The sequence below is a fragment of the Amblyomma americanum genome, chromosome 11 (genome assembly GCF_052857255.1).
Source record: "Amblyomma americanum isolate KBUSLIRL-KWMA chromosome 11, ASM5285725v1, whole genome shotgun sequence".
NCBI classification, from domain to species: Eukaryota; Metazoa; Arthropoda; class Arachnida; order Ixodida; family Ixodidae; genus Amblyomma; species Amblyomma americanum.
In genome coordinates, this window is record NC_135507.1 from 54,232,740 (window position 1) to 54,256,858 (window position 24,119).

At 48.0% G+C, this 24,119-nt stretch overlaps 1 protein-coding gene across 10 annotated transcripts in view; it reads left to right on the forward strand.

The window, feature by feature from the left end:
* Positions 1–975: 975 nt before the first annotated feature.
* The window catches only part of RhoGAPp190 (Rho GTPase-activating protein 190), a 61,099-nt gene continuing 37,955 nt past the window's right edge, over positions 976–24,119 (forward strand). For 5 of the 10 annotated variants that reach the window (XM_077643461.1, XM_077643463.1, XM_077643462.1 and 2 more), the window contains exons 1-7: positions 976–1,270; positions 7,488–8,247; positions 16,928–17,117; positions 18,323–18,570; positions 19,305–19,653; positions 20,952–21,121; positions 21,915–22,779. In XM_077643461.1, the coding sequence (XP_077499587.1) occupies positions 7,541–8,247; positions 16,928–17,117; positions 18,323–18,570; positions 19,305–19,653; positions 20,952–21,121; positions 21,915–22,779 (2,529 nt within the window). In that variant the 5' untranslated portion in view covers positions 976–1,270; positions 7,488–7,540. The remainder of the gene's footprint in view (positions 1,271–7,487; positions 8,248–16,927; positions 17,118–18,322; positions 18,571–19,304; positions 19,654–20,951; positions 21,122–21,914; positions 22,780–24,119) is intronic. The other 5 variants (XM_077643467.1, XM_077643470.1, XM_077643469.1 and 2 more) reach the window with 1 other exon arrangement.

Consider the following 24,119-nt stretch of genomic DNA (forward strand, 5'->3'; position numbering starts at 1 on the left):
GCAAAGGCCGGCGAGCTTTCTCGTGGCGCCGAAAAACCAGTGGTACAGTCTTGGTGAAAAGTCTTAAAGCCACAGTGTTCAGCTGCAGTGAATTGAATGTTCCTTGAATGCTCCGTGTAGTGGATCATTCAAAACACAAGTCAAGCACGAAGCTTCTCTCCTTTCCTTTACGGCGCGGTTCAGGTGTCCACCGAAATGTGAGAGAGATACGTATCGCGCCATTTCCTTTCCTCAAAAACCAAAACAAACCTGAAGGCTACGCTCCATGCATACCAAGCGCTCTTAATCAAGTGGTCACGCAGAACGTTGCGCGTCAAGTGGATCAATTGAGCTAACGCCCCTGAACAGACCGCCATGTGAAAGTATACCTGATTCGACACGATCTTGTAAGTACCGCGCTCACGAAGTTCGACGACCGTTCTGAAAAATTTATCGGTCATGGAAATCTGCATTCAAGAGTTCACACGAACTGTAATTGCTGCCAACAATGGAATCCAGACCTCAAGAGGCCCAGACTGGTCCAGACTCCCAGAGGCCTTCCTGTACGAAGTCTCTTATCGCCGCGACCGCATACCAATGACCGGCCGTAAGCCATGCACCTACATTGAGGTCGGCGATTTCTCTCTTTCTCGAGAACCATGATCGCAACTTAAGCTACTTTGGGAGCGCTGTCCCAGTGGTCAATCCCGATCTGAGTTGAGAACCAGCGGGTGGGCCAATGTATGGCTGGTATGGCTCATCGTTTGTGGGTACAAAAAGAACACCTAGACGATCCAGGTCTTTGACGCCAGCCATGCTTGTTTATACTTGTTATACTTGTAAGGTCCGTCATATCAACGAAGAAATATATTTGCGAAAATTGACCCGCTTTGTTTTTCGCGGCATTGACTCGCCTTGGCCGCAAAAGCGGCTTCGCTTGGTTTGTTCGGACTCGCTAGCTGCCTAGAAATGAGAAAGCATTAGAAGTCACATAAAGTGCATCTCCGTTACGTAGAACTCCGGTGCGCTGCTTTCAGGAGTAATTAAAGTGATGCCTTAGTGGCTGCGTCCGCCGTAGCTTGCTAAATACTGCCGTTTTTGTTGCTGCTTTACAGCGGGGGCATGTCACTCATGAGAAACCAACATGGCTGCCCTTTGAGAACCGTGCTCGCTGGGAGGAATGCGTGCGCGCTTCGCGTCACTCGCTGCGTGCGTAGAGTGTGAGTGAGCCCCCGACGCCGCAGCGGCAGCAGCACGGCAGCAGCCGACCCTCGACATCGGGAGTCGCCAGGTGAGCGCATGCCCGCCGTCCGGCTGGGCTCCGTCGGCGGCGCAGGTGCCCTTCTCGGGCTAAGCCTATACCGAGCCGAGTACGGTACTGCTCGGCGAACGAGTCGGCCGAGCATCGGCACGCGAGCCCCGCGCGCAAGCTGGTGGGATGGGCCCGCGGCTAGCACTCGAGCCGGCGCGCCCACGCGGCTGGCGCCCCGCGAGCAGCGGCTGACAGCGCCCGTGGTCACTGGGCTGAGCTGAGTCGCATCCAATGGACGCCTGCTTGCGCGCTGGAGACGGGGTGCATTTCTAGGCTAAGCGATCCGTGCCAAGCGCTGCTCATGAGTGGCGCCGACACCCCGAACGCGGGACATGGGATGGGACGTTAGATCGCTCGCTTTTTAGGATGCTAGCACGCCGTCGAGCCGAGTCATCCGCAGTGTGCCGCCGGGCGCGTTCGTCGGAGCGTAAAGCTCGATTGGAGGGGTCCGCTCGGAGTGGCGTAAAGTCTGCTCACCCTCGACAATGCTGCACCACTCACGGCAAAATGCCATTTTCGGAGTGATCGAACTACTACGCTCATTTTCACGTCGTAGAGAAACGGCCATTCGCTTGGACGTGGACGGCACACATTCGCGTTGGTAGCTGTCAGGAGTGGTCCGACAGAGACCGCACATCATAGCAGGCGCCGTCCAGGCCGCATCGCGGCTGTCAGATAATGCAGTTTTGTGGTAATCGTCAGACAAGCACTGAAACTGCGGGTTAGGGTGGTCTAAAGACCATGAAATAAGAGGAACTGAGTCGCTTCATGAACGGGTATCATCGCATAGCTAGGCCGTGATCGTCAGATGGTGCTGTGCCAGCCAAATAATCGCGGTATTCTTCAGGCTCTGTAGGAGTAGGAATGGCAGTTATCACACTAACAAGTATGTAAACTCCTTTCAACTGAATCGAGGCTATGACCCTGTGGAGTATGAATGAAGAACCAGCCTGTGTTGCCAGTGAACAAGTTCGACTCCTGTGTTGAAAGTTGGTCTAGGCGAACTTGCTTCTCGGACCATTGGACCAGCATTTGACTCCCTGGCGCCATAGTTGCTATAACTTTCGTGCTAGGTGCTACCATCATGAATGACAGTGGCATATGTCAAGATATGACGGAAGGTTGAGATGAAAGCTTCCGGTGCAGTGTAGAAGGCTGGTGTCACATCGTGTACTTCTGTGCTTGATTCACTCGTTGGTTTCTGTGTCAGTTTTTTCTAATCTTGCTAGCAGTGCTGCTGTGATAGCAGGGCTTCCCTCATTTAAATTGACACTGCTTCTTCTCGTCCAGGCTGCAGGTTGGAATTGTTAATACTGTTCGTTCTGCCTGCCACCTGCCATGGTGGCTGAGTGGGTATGTAATTTTGACTACTCAGCCTGAGGCGGTGGGTTTGATCGCAGCCATTGCAGCTGCCTTCTGGTGGATGCGAAATGCAAAAATGCTGATTTGATAGGTTTTGGTCGTGTTATAGCAACTCGGGTGGTTCATATTTTTCCGGAGCTCTTCACTGCAGCATGCTGCAGCCCATATGTCACATAGGTACACAAGAATCTATCAGCCGTCATTCGTTTTACTGCCTGTTATCAATTGTCATTCTTTTACTGTGTATGGAGTTGGGACCTGAGTGTAATGATCGCTTAGTCCCTTCTCTTAGGGTTTGAAAATGCTGGTGCTATTCAGTATGATATGTTGTAACTCAGCTCTTGTAGTGCATGCTTCGATCTTTTGGTGCAGCTTAACTCTGTGCTGGCTAGTTGAGATTTTCGTCGCCTTCGTTTATTCAACCTTCTTATGGGCTTTGCAGAGAAGTGCATTTGTGGCGTAATGTGTCATTAGTGTAGTCTGCATCTTTTGATTCTAGTAAGAATCCTGAAAGAGGTTGTTCAAGAATCAATTCTCATCTTTACCATGTTTTTATTCAATACCTTTTCAAAATGCTTTGCGGGGACCATGGTTCAAAAGCACACTTCTTTCTGTCTCATTTTTGAAGTCAGCACTTTGGATCTGTAGCAGGGGTTCTCGAACTGGGTTCCATGGGACCCTGGTGTTCCTTGGGAGTGCCTTTGGGGGTTCCATTAGGCCATGCTTGCCTCAACCCCAAAATTTCCTTTACATACATTATTTCGGGGCTAGTCACACTGTAACTGCATATAGCAGACTGCTCCACTGCACAGCCAGTAATTATTAAAGGAAATTTGGCATTTCTTGAGGTTAACTCAGTGTATGTTTGTTACTTTGAGTAAAGCAACATTTGAACAAAGAACATAGTGCCCATGCTGTCCTTGCTTTTTCTGTATGCTGTCTGAATGCTGTGCTGTTTGTTGAAGCATTTCTTGCAAGGCCATGTGTCTGCGTGCTCTTTATTGCATGCATATCAGGCAGGTAGGGACGGAATCCAAGACATAAGGGGTTCCTCAGCACTTGTTGGTAGCCGTTTTGGGAAAGGAGATGCCAAATGTTAAACCTTCCATGTCGTGAGGTCATGGAAATATTATAGTTCTGTCTGTCACACTGTTCAGAACAGCTGAAGTTATGGCAGGAAGGGTTGTATTGACATACTCTTTCTCAATTTCTCCCCCAAGCTATTCATGCGCTATTTGCAGTGTTTCCTTGTGTAGGCGATACTATCTAGATATGCTGACATGAGGAAAAGCCATAGTATTTTAAAAACTAGACACGGCAATCAGCAACAGTTGCAGAGCTGAAAAAAATGCGCTTGTCCAAGGGGTTGCTGATGTCAGTCCTGAGCTAATTTTGTAAAAAAAAAGTCGTTTATTGCATTTCAGATTATGGAGTTGTTATGAGAATACTCTGAGAAAAACATCTGCATGCAGGAAGAGTGGTAGGCACCACTAGAGGGATACAAAGCCTTACAGGGAATGGCTGGTTGTGGCTGCGAGTAATGTGGGCAAGAACTTTCAGCTCCGTGGATAGTGTAAGAAAGCATGTCAAACATAGTGGGGTTTTTTAGGGAACCTCAATCTTTATAACGTTTTAGTTTTAGAGTAACCACAGCAGTTTTCAAGAGGTGCAAAGGGACCCCGTGTTTCTTTGCTTCCCTTCCTTACTGCCCGACATGCATGCGAAAGAGACCGTGCTACTTGCAGCCCATCAAAAATTCCCATATTAAAATAATAACAACTGGCCGTATAGCAATGCAGTCTGTTATGAACAATTACAGAGTCCCAAGTCCTAAAATAAAGTGGGTGAGGGAAAGGTGAGCCAAGTGAGTACATGACTCTTGTGGCTTTCTGTGATTGGCTTTTTGTCCTTGAAATTGCACCAGATTAGTATAAAGTCTTACTGGTCGAAACTGAATAGAACATGAGTTATTTATGATATCGGTGTTCTTAGATGTGGTAGCAGGTGTAGCATATTTCATTCATGTGCTCAACCTTACGTCTGGTAAGGTGGAAGTGCACAGTTTTTGCTGCTGACATTTAGCATGTGACATGTAACACTCGGGACACTTAACACGGTCACCGTGTCAGCGACTGTTGGAGTCCTTATCCCTGTGCATTGTGAAACACCCTTATGTTTTCTTATGCGCAGCGTGACGCTCCACTTAGCCACTGGTGAGACCAACTTCTTTGAGCCACTGACAGATAACAGTAGCAACATTGCATGTGTGGTTTTTATGTGCACTTTGAGCTTACTGTGCTGTCCCACAGCTTCACTGCATGACAGCATTCATTGGCACGCAGTTTGAATATGGGCCATGACCCACTGGTGACCTATCACGCAGCGGACATGTAAATGTTCTGAACCTTTTGTAATCCTAAGGCAGCTGTTTGGTTCAGTTATATGTTTTGATGGCAGAGTAAACAAGCTAGCGGTGACAGGCTGTGGGACAAATTTATCAACCTTGTGTCTCCTTTAAGGGGCCACAGAAAGGGGTGTGTGAGCTTGGCTTTAAAATGGTTGCATTATGTAGAGTACAGGCCACCGAGCGTTCATGCCGCGTATGAGACCTCAAAAGCAAGCGGGAAATTTACAATACATTTTTAAAAGTCCCGCTTTCGCACCTCGCGGCGACGTGCGGTGTCGGGCTTTCGTGCGAAACGTAGCATACGATGTCACGTCGTACAAGTGATGTCAGCAGCCGGGGGTTATCATTGGTTCACGGCATATCCTTTCAGACGTCACGCGCTGCCACGGCCTCGGCCACTCTGCACGCGCCACAGCGGGTAGAGGTAGGGGAGGGGCCGAGTGGGTGGGGCCGGCGGAGGCCTGCGGCCGTTTTGGTGTGCGAGAGGATAGAGAAAGGCGCGAAGACGCGGAAGTTAAAATTTTGTCTCCATATAACCCAGCTTCCACAAAAAGCATTAAAAACATTTTTGCTGGAGGAAATTACGAACCGGCATCCTTTAACATCCCAGACAGATAGCAGCTTTATTAAGAGCCCCTTTCTGGGGCCCTTTAATGTTCTCCATGGCAAGGCCTTCACCTTAAGAAAGCAAATGGGGTACTAGATGCCTGCAACCAAACTTCAGGCATTGTAGTGAGAATTGGTAAAAGGACTTCACCACAAGAAACAGTCCTGACCTTTTGATGGGAACTCATTTAAAAGAAATATTGCTGAAGTATGTGGAAGAACTCTTCAGAAAGAACAAATGTTTTGCACTTGGCTCTTAATGGTTCAGTCTTGAACAGGTCTAAAGATTTGTTTGAATTATGTGGAGTTCCAGTTTAAGGGAGCCTTTTTAATACTTGATGTTGATGGGACTAAATTATCTGTTCGTATAAACCAGATGTTCAAATTAGATGAGTTCGAATGAAAAAGATTTGGCTGTATTTTGCTGGTGATCTTTCTGTGAGTGTTTAATGTTGTCTTGAGTTATCATGAATCCAATTAGAAAGTAGTTGTCCAGCTATGGTCAGTGTGAGGTGAAAGCTAGCCAGGATGGTCATTGAGCGATAACATGGCAATTGAAAAAGGAGGGTGAAAAAAGAAAGTACACATATCTTCAAAAGGGTCGCTTCTATGTAACAGGGCAACAGACTCCACATGATAATGCATAAGGAAGGGTACCCACACGTCAGACACTTCCGACAGATTTTCTTGTTCCACAATGCCTCGCATAACTGCCAGGCTCTTCCTATGGTTCTGCACACTTCGAGGTTTCAGGGTGTATTGCAGGAGATGGCCCTGGCAAAGATGAGCCACAGTGACTGCTTGCAGCTGTTAAACCGCCCATCTGCCCCGTGGATTTGGAAACATTGCGGTGAATTGTCGAAAGGGCATGTCTACCCTGTCATGTAATGTTCAGCCCCACCAGTGGATAGGTTAAGTTCTTCAAATCAGTAGCCCTTTAACATTGTAGTGAGACGCATAGGTAAGTCTAGGAGTGTTACAAGCAGTATGTGATTGTTCCTTTGCTTGAATTCTCATTCATTACCCCGACTATTAATACTGGAGCATTGAGCCTGGAAACAATTTTACGTGATGGCATTAACTTGTGGCCATACTGTCGAAAAATTCCTGCACTAGAAACTGTTCAAGAAGAGGCAGTTACGGGGCTTCTCTTTGTGTTGTAGCCTCACTGGCAATGGGAAGAGGTGGCATATAGCCTACTAGTGCTATGGTAGCAACTTTGACCTTCAGCATTGTTCCTTGGTTGTAGTATGCCTTTGTTTGACAATTTCAAATGTTTAGCATTTCAGTGTTGGTATGGGCTGGTATGGCTGCAGGTAATCTAAGAATGCATCCTTTCATATGCTATGTCTCTGAAGTCCACATTTTGTCTAAGGATGTGTGTTTACTGCATAGATGCATATCAGATGTAACACTGAGTGAGAGCTAACTTTGCAGGCTAATTCGATTGTTTTGTCATTTTTTTGAATGCGTGTGCCAAAGGGTGTGCGATTCAGCAATACACAGCATTACTCATTGTGAATAATGATGCAAAATAAACGCAGTGGAGGTGACTGTGCACATTCTTTCCTAGTGTCATGACTGTACAAGACCAGTTCCTTGTCATTTCTTGAGTACACTCTGGCAGGAGATGCAGTCCGGCCTCTTTTGTCACAGATGCAATGAACCATGTGTCCTGAACTATGTTAGTGTTACAATTCATTACAATAAAGAAAATGGGCCAAGTGTGCATGTGTATCCCATCTGGAAAGGTGGGGTGTGTGCTTGTTGTATGCCTCTCCTGTTGTGTCTCGTGTTCAATGCCTTCGGTTGTGTTTGCAGTGTTGGGCCTGGCGGTGGCCGGCGGGGGGCCTGGCTGAGGGGCGCGGGGGCGCATGACGAGCCGGCGGCAGCCGGGGGGCCCTCCCTCGGCGACGGAGGCGGCCCCCCGGTCGCTGTGCGTGGCCGTGGTGGGCCTGAGCGGCACCGAGCGCGACAAGGGCCCCACGGGCGTGGGCAAGTCGTGCCTCTGCAACCGCTTCGTGCGGCCCCGCGCTGACGACTACCACACGGACCACATCTCGGTGTTGAGCCAGACTGACTTCGGGGGCCGTGTGGTCAACAACGACCACTTCCTCTACTGGGGCGAGGCGCGGCGTCCCGCAGCGGGGGGCGGGGACGCTGACGGTGCTCCCGAGCTCAGCGTGCATGTTGTCGAGCAGACCGAGTTCATCGACGACTCGTCCTTCCAGCCGTTCCGCAGCGGCAAGACGGAGCCATACATCAAGCGGTGTGCGGCGCTCCGCCTCTGCTCGGCAGAGAAACTCATGTACGTGTGCAAGAGCCAGCTGGGCATCGAGAAGGAGTTCGAGCAGCGGCTGCTGCCCGATGGCCGCCTCAACGTGGACGGCTTTGTGTGCGTGTATGATGTGAGCCATGTGCCTGGGCGGCCGGCTGATAAGCAGGCGGAGTTTGTGGCCGCCCTGCTGCAAACTCTGGTGCGCACCCGGAAACCGGTTGTGCTGGCCGCCACCAAGACGGATGAGGCCTGCGAGGTGCACCTACGGGAGGCCGAGCGCCTTGTGGCCCGCAAGGAGCTCAGGTGAGCGATGCCAGTGCAGCTTACGTGTTCTGCCATGCAGTTGGTGCTGGTGGATGTTCTTAAAGTGAAGCTGGGTGTGGGTCTAGCAAGATGTTCCCAAACTGCTATACATTTCTGGAGTAGAAGGCCCATCTTGTCATTTTCTTACACCAAACAGTAAGACTCCCATTCTTTGTTCTGTCTGGCATGGATTTTGTGTTACCTCCACACTGCAGAGATGCAGCAATAGACATGTTAAATTAATGTTCAACTCATTGGGAAGGTGTGTCAGATCACTATGGGCATTGAGGTGCTGCAGTTACTGAAACAGTTTTCTTCCTAGGCCAAGTGGTCATGGCTTATATGGACATTGGGAAAGAAATTAGCTGGAAAATAAGAGCGTACAGGATACACTACGCAGGCACTGCAGAGTTATGAACAGCATCTTAGTGATATCTCTCAAAAGGAAAGTATCTGTGTCTCTTGCCATTATTCACCTGCCACAGAATGGCGGAACCAGCAAATGTACCACATGCATGAGAAATGCACTCATCTTTGGGCCATCTTGATGGGTGTCACGAACTCCCTTCCTGGTGGGTCCTGTCCATCCATCCAGCATGGTGGCTGTTCTACTGAGCTCAAGGTCATGGGATTGAATCCAGGCTGTGGTGGCCCCATTTCGATGGAGGTGACGTGCAAACAGGCACACGTCCTGTGTGTGGTCATCTTACATTAAAGAACCTAGGATAGTTGAAATAATTCAATATGGGGTCTCGCATAGTCCTTGTGCAACTCCGCAACAAATTCCAGATACCCCACCACCACTACTGCCAGTCCCTTCCTGCTGGGCATTGGATACTCAAGCGGCTTCCCTCTAGGGTTCCTTCTTCTGAAGTTGCAGCTCGCGAATGGCGCAGATTGACAGCAAAAAGCTGGTGATATGAGGGAATGCGCTCAGATGGTCAGAACATGGTGAATTGAAGGAACGTGACTTGCTGGGCCACTTGGTGCATACTGACACATACACAAAAAGAGGAACTACACAAGGAGGTCACTGGAGCACAGCTTCAGTGCCCAATTTGGTTCTGTGTGTTCCAGCATCGTCCTTGTGTAGTTCCTTCCTATTCAAGTACACAAGTTTGTTTGCTACCAGTATTTTTTTTTCCTTTGTCAGAAAGTGATGGCTTCCACATTACTGGATGCCACGGTGTTATAGGGTAGCGCAGTCTTATTGTTTGGAAGAACGAGTTGAGGAGGAGGGCTGTGGGCTTTGGGGATGGTAATATTAAGTTGGCTCTAGTTCTTTTGAAACTCGATGGCTAGGGAAAATTCTTTGAGAAAGGGTTGTTTTAGTGGTGCCGCATGTCCCCACGTTGGTGTCTTATGCTCTGTGAACACTGTTCCATGGGCCCTTTCTTGATAGCGTAGCGAGTGATGGAAATGAAAACGATGACAAACAGAAAAAGACCAGCATAGATTTAAGAATAAATGCACGTTGATGATACTGTGGCAAAAATTAAGAGGTGGAAGTGGACTTTGGCACGATATGTAATGCGCAGGGAGGATAACCTAGGGTCTCCCTGAATAACAGTGTGGACACAGAAGGAAGTGAAGTATGGTTTGGGGGCAGGAGAGGCTAATGGGGACTTTTAGGCTAACGAAGTTCGACGGGACAGGGTGGCGGTGACTGACGTGACGCAGGTAGCCGAGGATCACTAGGCAAGTCATGTATGTGTCTTGCAGCAGAATTAACCTGTATGATGGGGGTGGTTACGATGGGGAGGATGCTAACCCTGTTTAGCACGAAGTGAAGGCCTAGTTTATGTTCATGCTGCTTGCAGTCAAAGTTTTAAGGTTTGAACTTCCAAAAAAATGACGCTGTAAAGGTGCTGCAATATGCAAATGGTGCTGCATTTTGCTGGGAAACGACTTGAAGGATTGCTGAAGGGATACACCATAATACGGTGCAAAGAAGAGAAACGAATGCTGGCAACTCTTGAAGTTGTGGATGTCATACGTGTACACCGCTCATAAGCACTTCTGTATGAGCAAAAGTGTACGCACAAAAGAAGCACGCTGCCTCCTTGCCTGCCATTAGCTCTTTCCTTAGTGTGCTTATTTAAATGAACCAGTTTGAACGATGGTGGGAAACAGTGTTTTCAACACACGTGTGGCTGTTTCTGGACATTTGACACCATTCTGTGTCATCATCATAATCATCACCATCATTAGCCTGACTACACCCACTGCAGGGCAAAGGCCTCTCCCATGTCTCTCCAATTAACCCTGTGCTTTGCGAGCTGCGCCCACCGTACGCCTGCAGACTTCTTAATCTCATCCGCCCCCCTAATTTTCTGCCGCCCCCTGCTACGCTTGCCTTCTCAGTTACCCTTAATGGACTATAGACACCAAAACGATGCGTTAGACATTCGTATACATGGAGCACCCTGTGGTATTCATCTACGACTGCTAAATAATTTATAATTGAATTTCTTCTTGACGTTGTTTTGATTTATTATTATTATTCAGCGGTTGCAAGAAAATACCACCTGATAATCCACGTATTCTAATGTCTAACGCATCTTTTGACAGAAGGAAACGCGCAGTAAAATTATGTGTCTGTAGTCCTTTAAGGACCAGCGGTATGGCGATGGAAATTCTTTGGTTTTACTTTTTTTACTTTTGATGTTCTGATATTTCTCAAAGGAGCTTCTTTTTTTACCTGTCTAGGGAATCTGTCATCTCAGTGTGTTAGTACCTGGAATGGCGTCTTCATCGTGCGCTGACTCCTCTCAGAAAACAGCACTTATCTTGGGGTTCCGGTGCTCTGACGTTGACTTTTTTTTTTTTTTTGTGCAAGTGATAGTGGGGGGCTGGAGACGTGTTCGGCAGCTTCTTGACATTGATATCCAAGGTGTTGTACAGCCTCTGTCGGCTCATGAGAAGCTTAAGCTTGAGCCTCGGATCACAGAACAGAGTTCAAACTGCCAGCTTTGCTTTGTGAAGTGCTAAGCATAAATGAGTGTGCCTTACAAGGCCTGTGAAGTGCACTTGTGCTTTGTAGCCTGCAGGGACTCCTTTTAGAGAGTGACTCAGTAGTCTTAGCTTCAAATTTTGTTTTGATGACTGGGTAGTTTTCAAGTTTTGCAGGATATTTACTTAGTACTTAATAACATACAAATGCAGTGCTGTAAATTTTTTTGCTGCTTATATTTGAACATGAATTACCTTTGGTGCAAATTTTCATGTCGGTCACACAAACTTTGCCAGATATTTTTTTGTGACTGTGCATATGACACCCATTTTTTTTTTTCTTAGTGTATTCCATGAAAGATGGTAGCTTTTGGTGCAGAAACATTTTTAAATTCAAGGCCAAACGAATTTTTTGAGCACAGTGCCCTAAAAATTCCTTTTCTTCTCCGGTAAGGAAAGAGAATGTAGCGATGCTCGCATCCGTACACAGCACATTCTGTGTACCAGTGTACCACCAGTGTAATCACCAGTACACATGCTGTGTGCCAGTGATTTTAGCTTATCTCTTGTTCCTGAACAGTGGACTAGCTCCCATTGTTTGCAAAGCCTTGCCGTGTGGTCAAGCCTTAAAATGAAAGTGCTGTGTGCTTCTTAGTGCCTCATATTAAGGATAGGTGTGGTGGTGGTGGTAGTGGTTTATTTAAAAATAACATAAAAGGAAGGTAAAAGATTTTTGCTAGCCCCAGCATCTGCCATCACGTGCGGCGGCACCTGAGCTGGGGCAGCGGAAAGAAAGGATAGCAGGCAGGTGGGAGAGATGAAATAAAAGAGGTGAGGGGACAGAAGAAAGACATGGGGGGAGGTAAATAGTAAACTACATAAAATAGATATACACTGTATAAAAACATTAAAAGTAAACACTATAAATGCAAAATAAATATACTATATACAATTTTTACACAAACAGTCAAAAAGTCAGTTGTCTTCGCGGCGCGCGTGTGCTGATGACGGGAAACTCGGCAGTCAATGGTCACACGCGCGCCGCACTTTGCACACAACAGCTGGTGTGGGGCGCCCAGCTGTTAGAGCGTCCGAGGTAGCACACACGAAGCGTTCAGTCACAGCACTGTACTACCTGGCGCAGAACAGGCGGGACGTCAAGCCCGCCTGTTCGAGAAATACACACAGGCTCACCAAGGTTCGCTCGCGGTGTGCGCGCACTGCCTTGCGGCCACAGGAGCGTCTTCTGATGACATTTTTGACCTGTCATTGAATTCAGTCCTCTGAGCCAGGTTTGTGTGGATTATGAGTCAACTCTGAATCCGAGCTGAAGGATGCACTGGTGGGTTATGTGAGCTGTTCTCAGAGCTGCCACTTGATGGAAACAGAACAGCATAGAACTGTTGGTTCGTGCCCATCACAGTCATCATTTGGCGCATTTTATTTGTTCAGCAGCCCACCCCTATTACTAAAGAACGTCTCTATTCTGTATTAAGAGTAGTAATTTGCAAATAGCTTTCTCTATAATAATTTTCTATAACAATCATGTTCTATAATAACAATCCGGCCATGAAAACATTGTGTGAATGCATAGATTTTTGACACCTCTCATAGCACTACAGAACAGGGCTATTGAGACTGCGGAGCATAAAAAAAAACAGCAGCAAAGATGTACTGTCAGAAACGCAGCCACAAATACATTGCCGAAAAGGCCGTGCACGAAGCCTTTTCTGCACTTGCAAATGTCGCTGGATAAGTAGTCAACATTAGCACGGCAATCACTGCTGCTGTGCACCCCATAGAAGCATTTTTTCTATGAGTTTACAGTAACAATGAAAAACTCCGTCAGCTTGAACCTTCTGCGGCACATGATCACTTGCCATGGTGACATGAGACCAGCACGTATTGCCAGTGTGATGTTGCTGCGCCAATATTGGTTTGAGGTACCCGTGTGGATCAGGCTCACTGCCCCCCCCACCCCCTCGTCGTCTAGAAAAAGGAAGACAATTTTGGAGATCAAAAACTGTTACCTTGAGGGGACACGGAATCTGCGCACATGATAAATTTGTCATCGATGTAGTACCATGTCATTTGTACACAAGGCTTTCTTTATGTATCGTATTATCGCGCCTACAAGATTGGAGTAGTGAGATGTCGCTGCTTTCAAAATTGCGTTTGAGTTTTGTTAGCCTGGTGAAGACTTGGATTACCAGTCAATCATGGTATCAGAATGTGTGAATGTTTAAATGACGGTAAATTTTTTCTTTCTCTCAGAGGCATCAAGTAAATTCAAAGCTTCCGTGGGTTACTTTCTCGAGAAATGTAAACTAATACCGGATGAAATTGAGGAATTCGGTTACTTACTAAACTGAGCAGCACCGCTGTTTATTTAGCCACAGTTGTGCCACAAGTGGCACACACTGTCCGCATGCAAGTGGTCACCATTTTAAATCTTTGTTGCCTGTGTGTGTTCTAGTGTTAATATATTCTTGTTCTAGTGTTAATATATTTTACAAAGTGTTGTACATTCTGAATACCTTTGTAACCCACTGCCTGTATAGGCCTGTCAAAGGCTTACAGTATTGCTAAATAAATAAATAAATAAACAAAGACCAAAGTGCCCAATGCTGACAGGCTCCTGTTTACACACACTGATGTGACAGCAACGCCATTTAGTAGCAGGTGTACAGTATGGTCCATTGTTAAAGGGAACATTCGGTCATGTGTCGTTGGCTTTCCGCGAGGCGCTGCTGCGAGACAGCCGGAAGGAATGCCGCGCTGATTATGGAGCGGAGTTTTTTTCGGCATTCTGTCCCCTTGCAGGGATCTCATTTTTCACACCCACAACGCATCCATTACCTCTTCTCGCTGCTGAATTGGCTTTTTCCATTGTGTGGTCGCATTTCGTGCGAAATAAGCAACATTTTCTCCGGACTAGGTTATCCACGTGTGAGTGCCTTGGTTCATATGCCACTCAGCGTGTACTGTACACGTTGAGGGGCTTTCCGCAGCAGCGCTTCGCAGAAAGCCAACGACACGCGACCGCATGTTCCCTTTAACAGTGGACCATATTGTACACTGGCAGCCACTCTATGTAGAATTTGAAGAAAGGATATTGGTGCAAGGAAAAGGAACTTGCATAGCATTGTCAACCACAGAACACGATGCATGCCCTTCTTGTCTGCATGTGAACACAAGCGACCATTTTGTTCTACTAAAGTTAACGTTGGTCAGACAAATGTGTGTTATGTATGTCTCACATAGCTGGTCAGACAGATGTGTGTGATGTCTCACGAAGCATTGTATTGCCAGGCCAGCCTATATGCATTTCCATGTCTTTGCACATTGTAAGGATTGCGGGTACTGGCCTGTATTTTTGAGACCTGCCGTGGTAGCTTGGTGGTTACTGCATGTGACTGCTGAGCCCAGGGTAGGCAGAATTGCATCCTAACCATAATGGCCACAGTTCGAAGGGGGGGACATGCTAGAACACCTGCATGTTGCATAATATCTGTGCACATTAACCTTTTCAGGCATTTTTTTGTTTCTATTGTAAATAAATATTTTTCTTTCTACATAGTAACCAGCAGTAAATTTTTTATTGGGTTGTTCAAAATTTCATAGAGAGTGTCGCGATTGATAGAAACTGCAACGATGAAATGCCACCACTTGTCAAGTAAACACCCAAAGGGTCGTGGAATCACTTTGTTTTGTAGGTGCATGTTGCACTTGAAGTTGGAAAGAAAAAAAGTGATGTAATTACTGGTGGTAATATCTGCCTGCATAAAATGGCGAATGACATGCCACCCTGCCCACTGTTTTGTGAAAAATTATTTACTGCCTTCGCTATATGACGTAAAAAAAAAATCTCATTTGCGACATGAAGGATTGTATATGCACCTGCGACAAAGAAATCGCTACTGGGTGCAGCTCGGTTTCATAAAGAGTTGCAAGTTTGCTTTGTACACAATTTAATAGAAAGCTCTTTAAAGGGATAAAGAATCTATGCAGGTGATTGAAATTAATCTGGAGCCCTCCACTATAGTGTCCCTCATAACCTACATGCACATTCAAGATGTTAAACCCCACATTCCGTACCATGCTTTTTTAAGCACCAGCGTAGTTAATCTTCACTAGGACAAGTTCACCCGAGATCTTGTGGAGGCTTAGTTTATAAATAACAAAAGCAGTGACTATGTCAGTCGTCTTGCTTGCTGACAGCTAAGTTGTGATTTCTGGAAGGGACATAAACTTCGCCACTAGTAACATCAGTATGGCTGCGAAAATTGTTACTTGCATGTGTTTTCCACTGTTGATCCATGTACCTATTTGATGTCCTTTCCAAAATAGAACCTAGTCGCGAGTCGGCACGGGCCTAGTCTTACTCTTTTTCCTGATGTTTGTTATAGCAAGACTCATTCTGGCAGTGCTTAGAACTGTGTGCAATGCCTAGGCTGTCCAGCTCCTGTTTGGGATTCCCGAGTCAAAATGGTCACTAATTGACTTAAATAAGGTCAGGTATTGTTCGGTTCTCTTCGCAGTGTAGCTGATAACTAGTACGAGGTGAGAGGAAGTGTGAAGCTCAGGATTGCTGCTACAGATGAGATACCTGCAAATTTATTATTCAGCTGTTAGAACTGAAGATAACATAGGAAGGAGCTTGCATGTTTGCTGAACTATGCTTAGCAATATTGAGCACAAATTAAAGTTGGCCTATACTGATTGAGTGATGTACTCTGATGAGAAAAAAGCAACCTTGAGTGAAGCCAGAAATTTTATTAGCTAAGTAAGGCCAGAATGTGAAGTTTGGATGTCACCACCACAGACTTTTCAATAGCAAACTGCTATGATGTCAATACATTTTAGTTTTTTTTTTGTATGTGGACCTCTTGAGGCTAGATTACACTGCCATCCGCTTCCTAACGTCATCAGTAACAGCAGTCCATAATTTTCTTAATGAACGTCAGTATCGCCGTGAGGGATTTGAGGTGAGTGGTGGGAAGAAAGTGTTCCGTTTTCAGCTGCAGATCTCCCACCAATAAACATGTTGTTTGCTGCCAGTGATTTTCCAAAGTCATAATTGAGACAAATGAATTTTTCTATAAGCAAAAGTTGGAGGGAGACAAAAATTGGATTGAGCTCTGTTCAGTGCTCCTTTGTACAGGTTCAGGCATTGAAACTCAGTTAAATGGCGCATAGCTACTTTGTTTGGATGCTTGCACTTTCCTTTCATTTGTTTAGTCCTTTCAGTTGGGCAAGCTTTTGGGGTTATTGGTGGTCGTGTGCAAAAGAAGGGCATGAAAGCAAAAATAAAAAGTTATGTGCAGAAGAAGAAAATCAAAATTCTGTGCTTCTGTTGTGTCAGTTGTCTAGATAGAATTGCATGCTCTGAAAATGAATGAAGGACTAACATCATTGCTGCTTTTCTGTGCCTTCTAAACACAGATGATCTGCTTGTGAAAAAAAGATTTCAAAGAATAACAGTGAATTCGGTACTGTGTACTCTTGAGTGTTTATTGCTATCAAGGCACAGTATACTGAGCAGCATTCCCATGTTGAAGGTTGTGCACAGACAGGCTGTTAAATTATGTTTGTGCTGTATGGATGGATGCTCTGACCTGGAGATGTAGACAGACGTAGTGGTATGCACAGCAGTGCTTATCATATCACGGTGACCTTTCCCAAAACATTTGCTGACTGAGCCTCTGTTTTTCCACTGATGCTGCAGGGGCCAGGTACCGCTGGTGGAGACATCGGCCCACGAGAATGTGAACGTGGACCTGGCGTTCCTGCTGGTGGCACAGTTGGTGGACCGGGGTGCCAAGGGGTCCAGCCGGTGGGGTGGCCGGGTGCCCTCCTTCCTGGAGGCCAGCCGGGCACGCCGCGAGGCGCTGGACCAGGCCACCGATGCCTTCCAGGCAAGGGGCTCCTCTCTTGCTCCGTGTTTAGTGGCGCCCCTGTTCCTTTACTGCACTGTGTTGTGGGGCTTGTGAAAGAGTAATCGCATGGTGAAGCAGCAGGCACGACAATCTTTGCTCTTAAGAGTGCGAAGTGTGTGATTGTGGGTGCTAAACTATATATGTCTTCAACCACATCTGCTGATGAAAGCATATTGGTTGACTGATTCAAATCTCCCTACTTGAGCTCTGCTTTTTCACCTTCACATGTGTGTCGTCATAATTTGAATGAATATTATGCTGCATTTCATACAATTCTGGTGCAGCGCCATCAAAGCTAGCGCTCTTGTTTGGGCTGCTCACATCTGTGGTCAAAGAGTAGTGGGATTCTTGTGCTAAGTGAAAAATAATGAATGCTTTGCCTGCAGGCTTATTACATGATACTTTTGTTGTGAGCTTGATTACATGCACTTTTACTGCGGACGACATGCCGTCGCATTCTCTTGCCTTGGATCACTCAGCCCCAAAACAAGTGCAGAGTAACATGCCTCCCTTTATTTTTTCATGCATTCTCTTCGTACCTTTCACAGCGTTGTATTTGGTGTATGAAACGGAGTATAGGCAGTATAGAAACCCTGTCTTAAGGACCTAGCATGCGGACCTCTTCCTTTGGGCCTTATTATTACCCACGGAAATTGTAGTTCATGCGACATTCTCATTTATGGCTCAGTGAAACCATAGCACAATACATAGTATAATGCATAGCATAGTGCGTAGTGTAGTGTGCAGTGTAGCCATGACGAGCCAACCTGATTTTTTACTGCAGGCTGAAATTTGATGGAGTTGTTTGTGCCTCTCTCGCTTTCTGCTTGGTGGCAATGTGAGGTAGTTTAGAAGAACTTCTATTTGGGCTAGATGGTTCATTGTACTCGAGGAAGAAAAACAGTAGCACTGATCGCGCATGAGATTTCTTTCTGCGCATGCCTAGATTTTCTGTATATTTGCTTGCTTTTCAAAGAATTAAGTCAGATGAAGTTAGCGCTTGTCCTATGTCATTCTTCTGCTGTGTGTGTATTTTTCGCCGCTACTGTTTCCTTTCCTCGAGAATGTGAGGTAGGCAGTGTTGTTTTCAGCGTGAGCGCAGTTAATGTGACCACACCAAGTGCTGGTGAGGTAGCCGAGCAGCTCGATTGATCAGGATCATGGGGCCATGTCCATGCGTGCAGGCGCTGGTGCGGGCTCAGGTGACGGATCCCCGCGCCCAGTGGGCGGGCTGGAGCCAACGGCTGCTGGGGGCGCCCGAGTGTGAGCGCTTCTGTGCCCTGTTTGGTCGGGCGGCAGCACGAGTGGCCTTCGAGAAGCATGTGCGGCGGTTACGCGAAGAGCACACAGCCCGGCGTGTCCGGGGATTCCTGCGTGCCCTGCCCACAGCCCTGGCCCAGCTGCTGCCTAACCGGGATGCCCTGGGGGACAGGTGGGGTGACAACAGTTTGGACTGTCCTTCCTTTCCTTCACATGTTTTGAATGGAGTTTGTTATAGCAAAAGCTACATTGGCCACGAACTTGCAGTTTAGCCGTGTCCGCATTTCCACCGTGCTCGCACTGCACCACGTGACCAACCACGTTACTGGTCACGTGACAAACCGCGTGAAAAACCATGTGACAACAACTAGCCAGACAACCAGACTAACCTGGACTTGCAATCAAGATTAACCGAGGCTAACTAAGCTATGCCTTAGCTTTCGCTACAAATATCCTGGCATAGCCGAGCTAAGCCACTGCCAGTTTTTTTTTTCTGGTGGAGGTTGACGATGCTGTTGGAAACGGGAATTGGAAACAGCTATTGCACTCTTTATGTAGCCACTTATATGCTGTTCACCGTCTTGTGCTGCATACTATCATATGTGTCTTTACTTTAGTCATAATATTGAAGCTGAACATTTAATGCCATTCTGCTTAGACTTGTGCCTTGCATCTCTTAAACATGTCACTTAGGTGGTTTCAGTTGGCAATCAAGTCCTCGAGATTCTCCTCGAGGGTCCTCGAGATTCTCAATCCCAGTCCAACTCTAAGGATTTGTGCTGCTTCTGAGAAATCCCTAATTTAATTAAGGCTTTGGATGCTGTTGCAGAACTTCACATCTGTTGCAATGGCCGAGTTCTGTGCGCTAACGCATGTCAGTGCTCTCCTCTCCGCCCCAATGTGCAGTGACTGGGTGACCGTGAAGGATGAGCTGCTGCGGCCGCACGCGGACTTCGACCAGTACTTTGTGGACGACGGGGGCGAGTGGGAGGACCACTCGCCTGTGGACGACCAGGAGGAGGAGGATGGCCGCATCCCGTTTGCGCTGCTGGACCGTCCCGAGGCAGAGGCCTGCTTCCAGGAGCACCGGGCTGCCCTGGAGGCTGAGGAGCGGCGGCAGGAGCTGCGGCGCCAGTTCCGGCAGCTGCTGGATGAGACAGGCTACGTGACACCTGGCAAGAGCCTGGGCGAGGTGCGCGTCCTCTTCATGGGCCGCGAGTGCTACGAGCAGCTACCCGAGGCCGACCTGCTCGAGGTCAGTGGGGTGTCATCTTTGTCCCCCCCCCCCCCTTTTTTTGCGGGGATTTCCCGTTTCTTTTCTACGATAGTCTGGTGCTTTCTAATGCACGAAATGCGTTATATAGTTCGTTTTGGCTTTCCTGTGTCCGGTCTCCTCATGTTCGGCCTACCATACCAGGTCCGCGCATTTCTAATAATAACTGGTTTTTTGGGGAAAGGAAATGGTGTAGTATCTGTCTCTTGGACACCTGAAGGGCCGTAAGGGAAGGGATAAAGGAGGGAGTGAAAGCAGAAAGGAAGAAAGAGGTGCCGTAGTGGAGGGCTCCGGAATAATTTCGACCACCTGGGGATCTTTAACGTGCACTGACATCGTGCACTGACATCGCACAGCACATAGGTGCCTTAGCGTTTTTCCTCCATAAAAACGCAGCCGCCGCAGTCAGGCTCGAACCCGGGAACTCCGGATCAGTAGTCGAGCGCCCTAACCACTGAGCCACCGCAGCCGTTCCAGTTTTTGTCACAGGCGTGCACCTGAGCTACGGTCAGTCTGTCCTTGCTCTGCAAACTGTGCTTATTCTCTGCATATGTGCACCTGCGGAGATACCTAAAGTCATGAAATGAGCTGACATTCTTTGCGCAGTTGGTGCTGCACTATATAAGCTTCTTCCGGAGCAACCTTACCAGTACAGATTAGAGTTCAGCTGGATGACAAAGGAGCCACCTGTGTATTTACTTGCATAGGTGACAACTCTCTGGATGCTCTATTCAGAGAGTATAGTGAGGTGGCATCTGCTGCGTAAAGAAATACTATACCGCATTTCCTGTTGGAGGTTAATCCAGGTTTAGTGTGAATTATCCTGCAAGCTTTCTCTAAGTGAACTCTCTCTTTATGCAGGCACACTGTACCTTGTGGTACTTTAGGATAATAGCTGCTTTTGGTGAGCCGAAGCTAGCTGCATGCTGCTGGCAACACACTTGAAATTACAGGCATATATGGGCATATATGAATGAGAATTTGTTTTGCTTTGTAAAGGTTCTTGCCTAGTTTTACCATTTCTTCTTTTATGCCTCCACACCGTAGTGCTTTCCCAACCCTCTTCTTAATATATACTTCCTTATACGCCTTATGTTCCCTTAGTGATTCATTTTTAACACTTACGTTCCGCATTTCTGTGGAATTTCTCAGTGAGGTCCTTTGTTTGTTAGCATGGCTGGAGCCCATTCCATGCTGACAGCAGTGCTTGCGGAAGCATGGTGCCCATGAGTAGTTGGGGCTGCTGTTAGGTACAATGGGTGTGTTATCCGCCACCCCAGGTGTACGAGGAGCACCAGCAAGAGATGACGGAGCGAGCCCGGTGCCAGTTCCAGGAGCTGCTGCTGGAGCAGGCCGAACTATTCTACGAGTTTGCCAACGTGGGGCCCGGCAGTGTCATCACCCAGGAGGACATTGCCAAGATCACCGAGGCCCTTCAGGAGGACTCCAGGTCAGGCACTGACCAGTCTTCGATCCAGGGATCAGGGTGCATTGGATGGAGCTTGGCACAATCAGGACTGAACGGAAATGGCATATGCTTACTTCTGAATATCAACAGCAGTTTATTGTTGGTAGAAGTCAGTTTGCGAAAATACATGTGCCGACTTGGATGTCGCAGGGCTCAGGCAGAAGAATTTGTCCATGTGCGATGCAGGCAGAGGTGAAGGCTTGATAGGGTGTGACCTTTTGGCAACTGGGAAGATAACTGTAGTGTCGGCTGGCCTATTTTGTTTGCTGCATGCAGTTGCTCATCTGTAGTGAGAAATTCTGTGTAGATTTATTGGACATGCTCAGGTAAAAATTGGTTTTTGAGAGAGGAAATGGCGCAGTATCTGTCTCACATCTCCGCAGACACCTGAACCCCGCCCTAAGGGAAGGGATAAAGGAGGGAATGGGAGAAGAGAGAAAGAGTTGGCGTAGTGGAGGGCTCTGGAATAATTTCAAACACCTGGGGATCTTTAATGTTCACTGACATCGCACAGCACAGGGATGCCCTTTGCATTTCCCACTGAACTCCGGCTCAGTAGCTGAACACCTAACCCCACCACGGTGACCCACCGCAGTGGGTCACATGCTCAGGTATTTTGGCACATTGAGCAGTCATGAGATGAAAGTGCTGTTTTGCTTATAAGCCGTGGGGGGGAAATGAAGCTCCAGATGTCTGTATCTGGACGGTATTCCTCCAGCATCATGTCATGGGCCTACAGTGAAAGTGAAGCCTTCGCCCCACCAATTCGCTACAGGTATAAGACGTTGGACCGGCTGGACCAGGAGCGGATGCTGATGCTTCTGCGGCACCTGGGCTTCGTGCACGGCCCTATGCGAGAGCACTGCCCGGCCAACCCACACTGCATGGATGGTATCATCGAGCAGCTTCTCCGTGCCCACAATGGCGGCGGGGGTGCCTGGAGTCCCCTGGGCAACGGCCGCCTACTGCAGTTAGTCGTGCTGGGCTCCGGGGGTGCTGCCCAGCAGGTGGCACAGGCCATGCGCGACGCCCACGGGGCTGCCTTTCGCCTCGATGACAAGGGTGCCCAGTATGCCCTCGACTTCCGCATCGTTGACGGGGATGCGGGCCTACCACAGCATGCATTCCGCACCGACCTGCCCCACGGCTGTCTGTGCGTCTACTCGAGTCAGCAGAGCCTGGAGTACATCCGCGAGAGCCTCGAGAAGACGCTGCTAGCCAACCTGGAGCAGGACGACCGGCTACCCTTCCACGGGCTGCCCCTGGTGATGGTGTACGCGGGACCCGCGGACCCCGCGCTGCGCCAGGAAGGCATCAACCGGGCCAAGAGCCTGCAGTGCCCCTTCGTGGACGTCGGAGGGCTGGACCCGGCACGCCTGGAGCAGGCCCTGGCCGCCCTGGTGGAGAGCATCCAGCGGCGGGCGGGCCGGCTCCACATCTACCAGTCGCTGCCACCGCCGCCTCCCGAGGGGGGCACCTCACGGCCAGACCTGCGGCTGCTGCTGTGCATGCTGTGTGGGGACCCGTACGCCCCTGAACACGTGCTGGCCCCGCTGCTGGCTCACCCGGGCTGCCAGGCAACGGGACCCCACTGCCTCAGCCTGGAGACCTTCCTGGGCAGCAGCAAGCGCTCCGTCCAGGTGCGCCTCCTTCTTGCGCTGCGTTTGTTGTTTGACAGCACTTTTTGTTAGGCAGCGGCAGTGCAGTGAAACCTCGTTTATTTAGACAATTCGGGCTGTTGGTGGGGTCCTGGCCCATGCCCATATAGGTCTGCGGCAGCGGATGCAACGGGCTGTCGAGGTATCCCTCCTGAAACATAGTTTCTTGGCTCAGTGTCGCCCGTTCACCACTGGCATGTGCCAAACTGCAGGTATTACAATAACCAGAGGGTCCCGGCTCTGAAAAGCAGCCCTGCTTCATAACCCTGCTCTGGTGCAAATGCATGTTTTTCTCTTGCTTCCATTTGCATGGTTCTTCCAGTGCGCTGAAACTGTGTGCTTGTCACATGTCTGCTTCATTATGAACTAATCACGTGCACAACCTGGACACATTTCCTATTGTGTAAATAGTTTGTGTATATTACCTCTCCCCCTATCCTCTCTTCCTGTCCCCTCACCTCTTTCATTTCATTTCTCCATTCTGCCTGCTATCCTTTATCTCCGCTGCTCCAGCTCAGGTGCTTCAGTATCGATGGCAGATGCCGGGGCTAGCAAAAATCTTTTCCTTCCTTTTTATTATTATTGTAATAAAACCACTTACTGGTATTACTACATGTCATTCGCTGTTGTAGTGTGAAGCCTCTTTGTACTTGACATTGCTGCTTGTGACGGGGCTCCACTGCTACAGTGTCGCACTGTGAAGGAAACACGGAGGCCCTTAACATATTTGAACAGTGTGTCACAAAAGCACGCGACCATTGTCCAGTCCTTCACCAGATAAGTTTACTATCATGCAAACTATTTTTTTTGGCACATTATTTTTGAGGTGATTCGATAATTTTAACTTCCAGATAATTAGAATGTTTTGGTTCCCTGAAGTTGCAATTAATGAGTTTTTACTGTATGTGCGTTTTACATGTGTAGAATTCTTGGCTTGTGGCAGCGTGTAGCACTGCTAAAGCATAGGCAGCTTGTGTTTTGAAAGTGAATGCATGCAGATTTCTTATAGAAGAAGGCTTAATATGAGAGTTGCTACAGTCGAGCCCACATATAACGGCCCCACTTAAGATGAACTTTCGCTTATAACGAACGATACATGCGCGACCGTCAAAATATAGGTTGTTTCAATGGCACAAAATCACACGTATAACGAACGTCATTAAGCCTTGCTGATCGGTTACAGCAAACGGATGGTATTAACACGGCGCCGCGATGAGAGATAACCTTGCCTCGGACCCTTTTGTGCGCCCGGTGCACGGCATGTTTTCCCGAGACTCATCGCAGGCCAACTGCCTGCCCCGTTTCACACCGCTCTCGAGCAA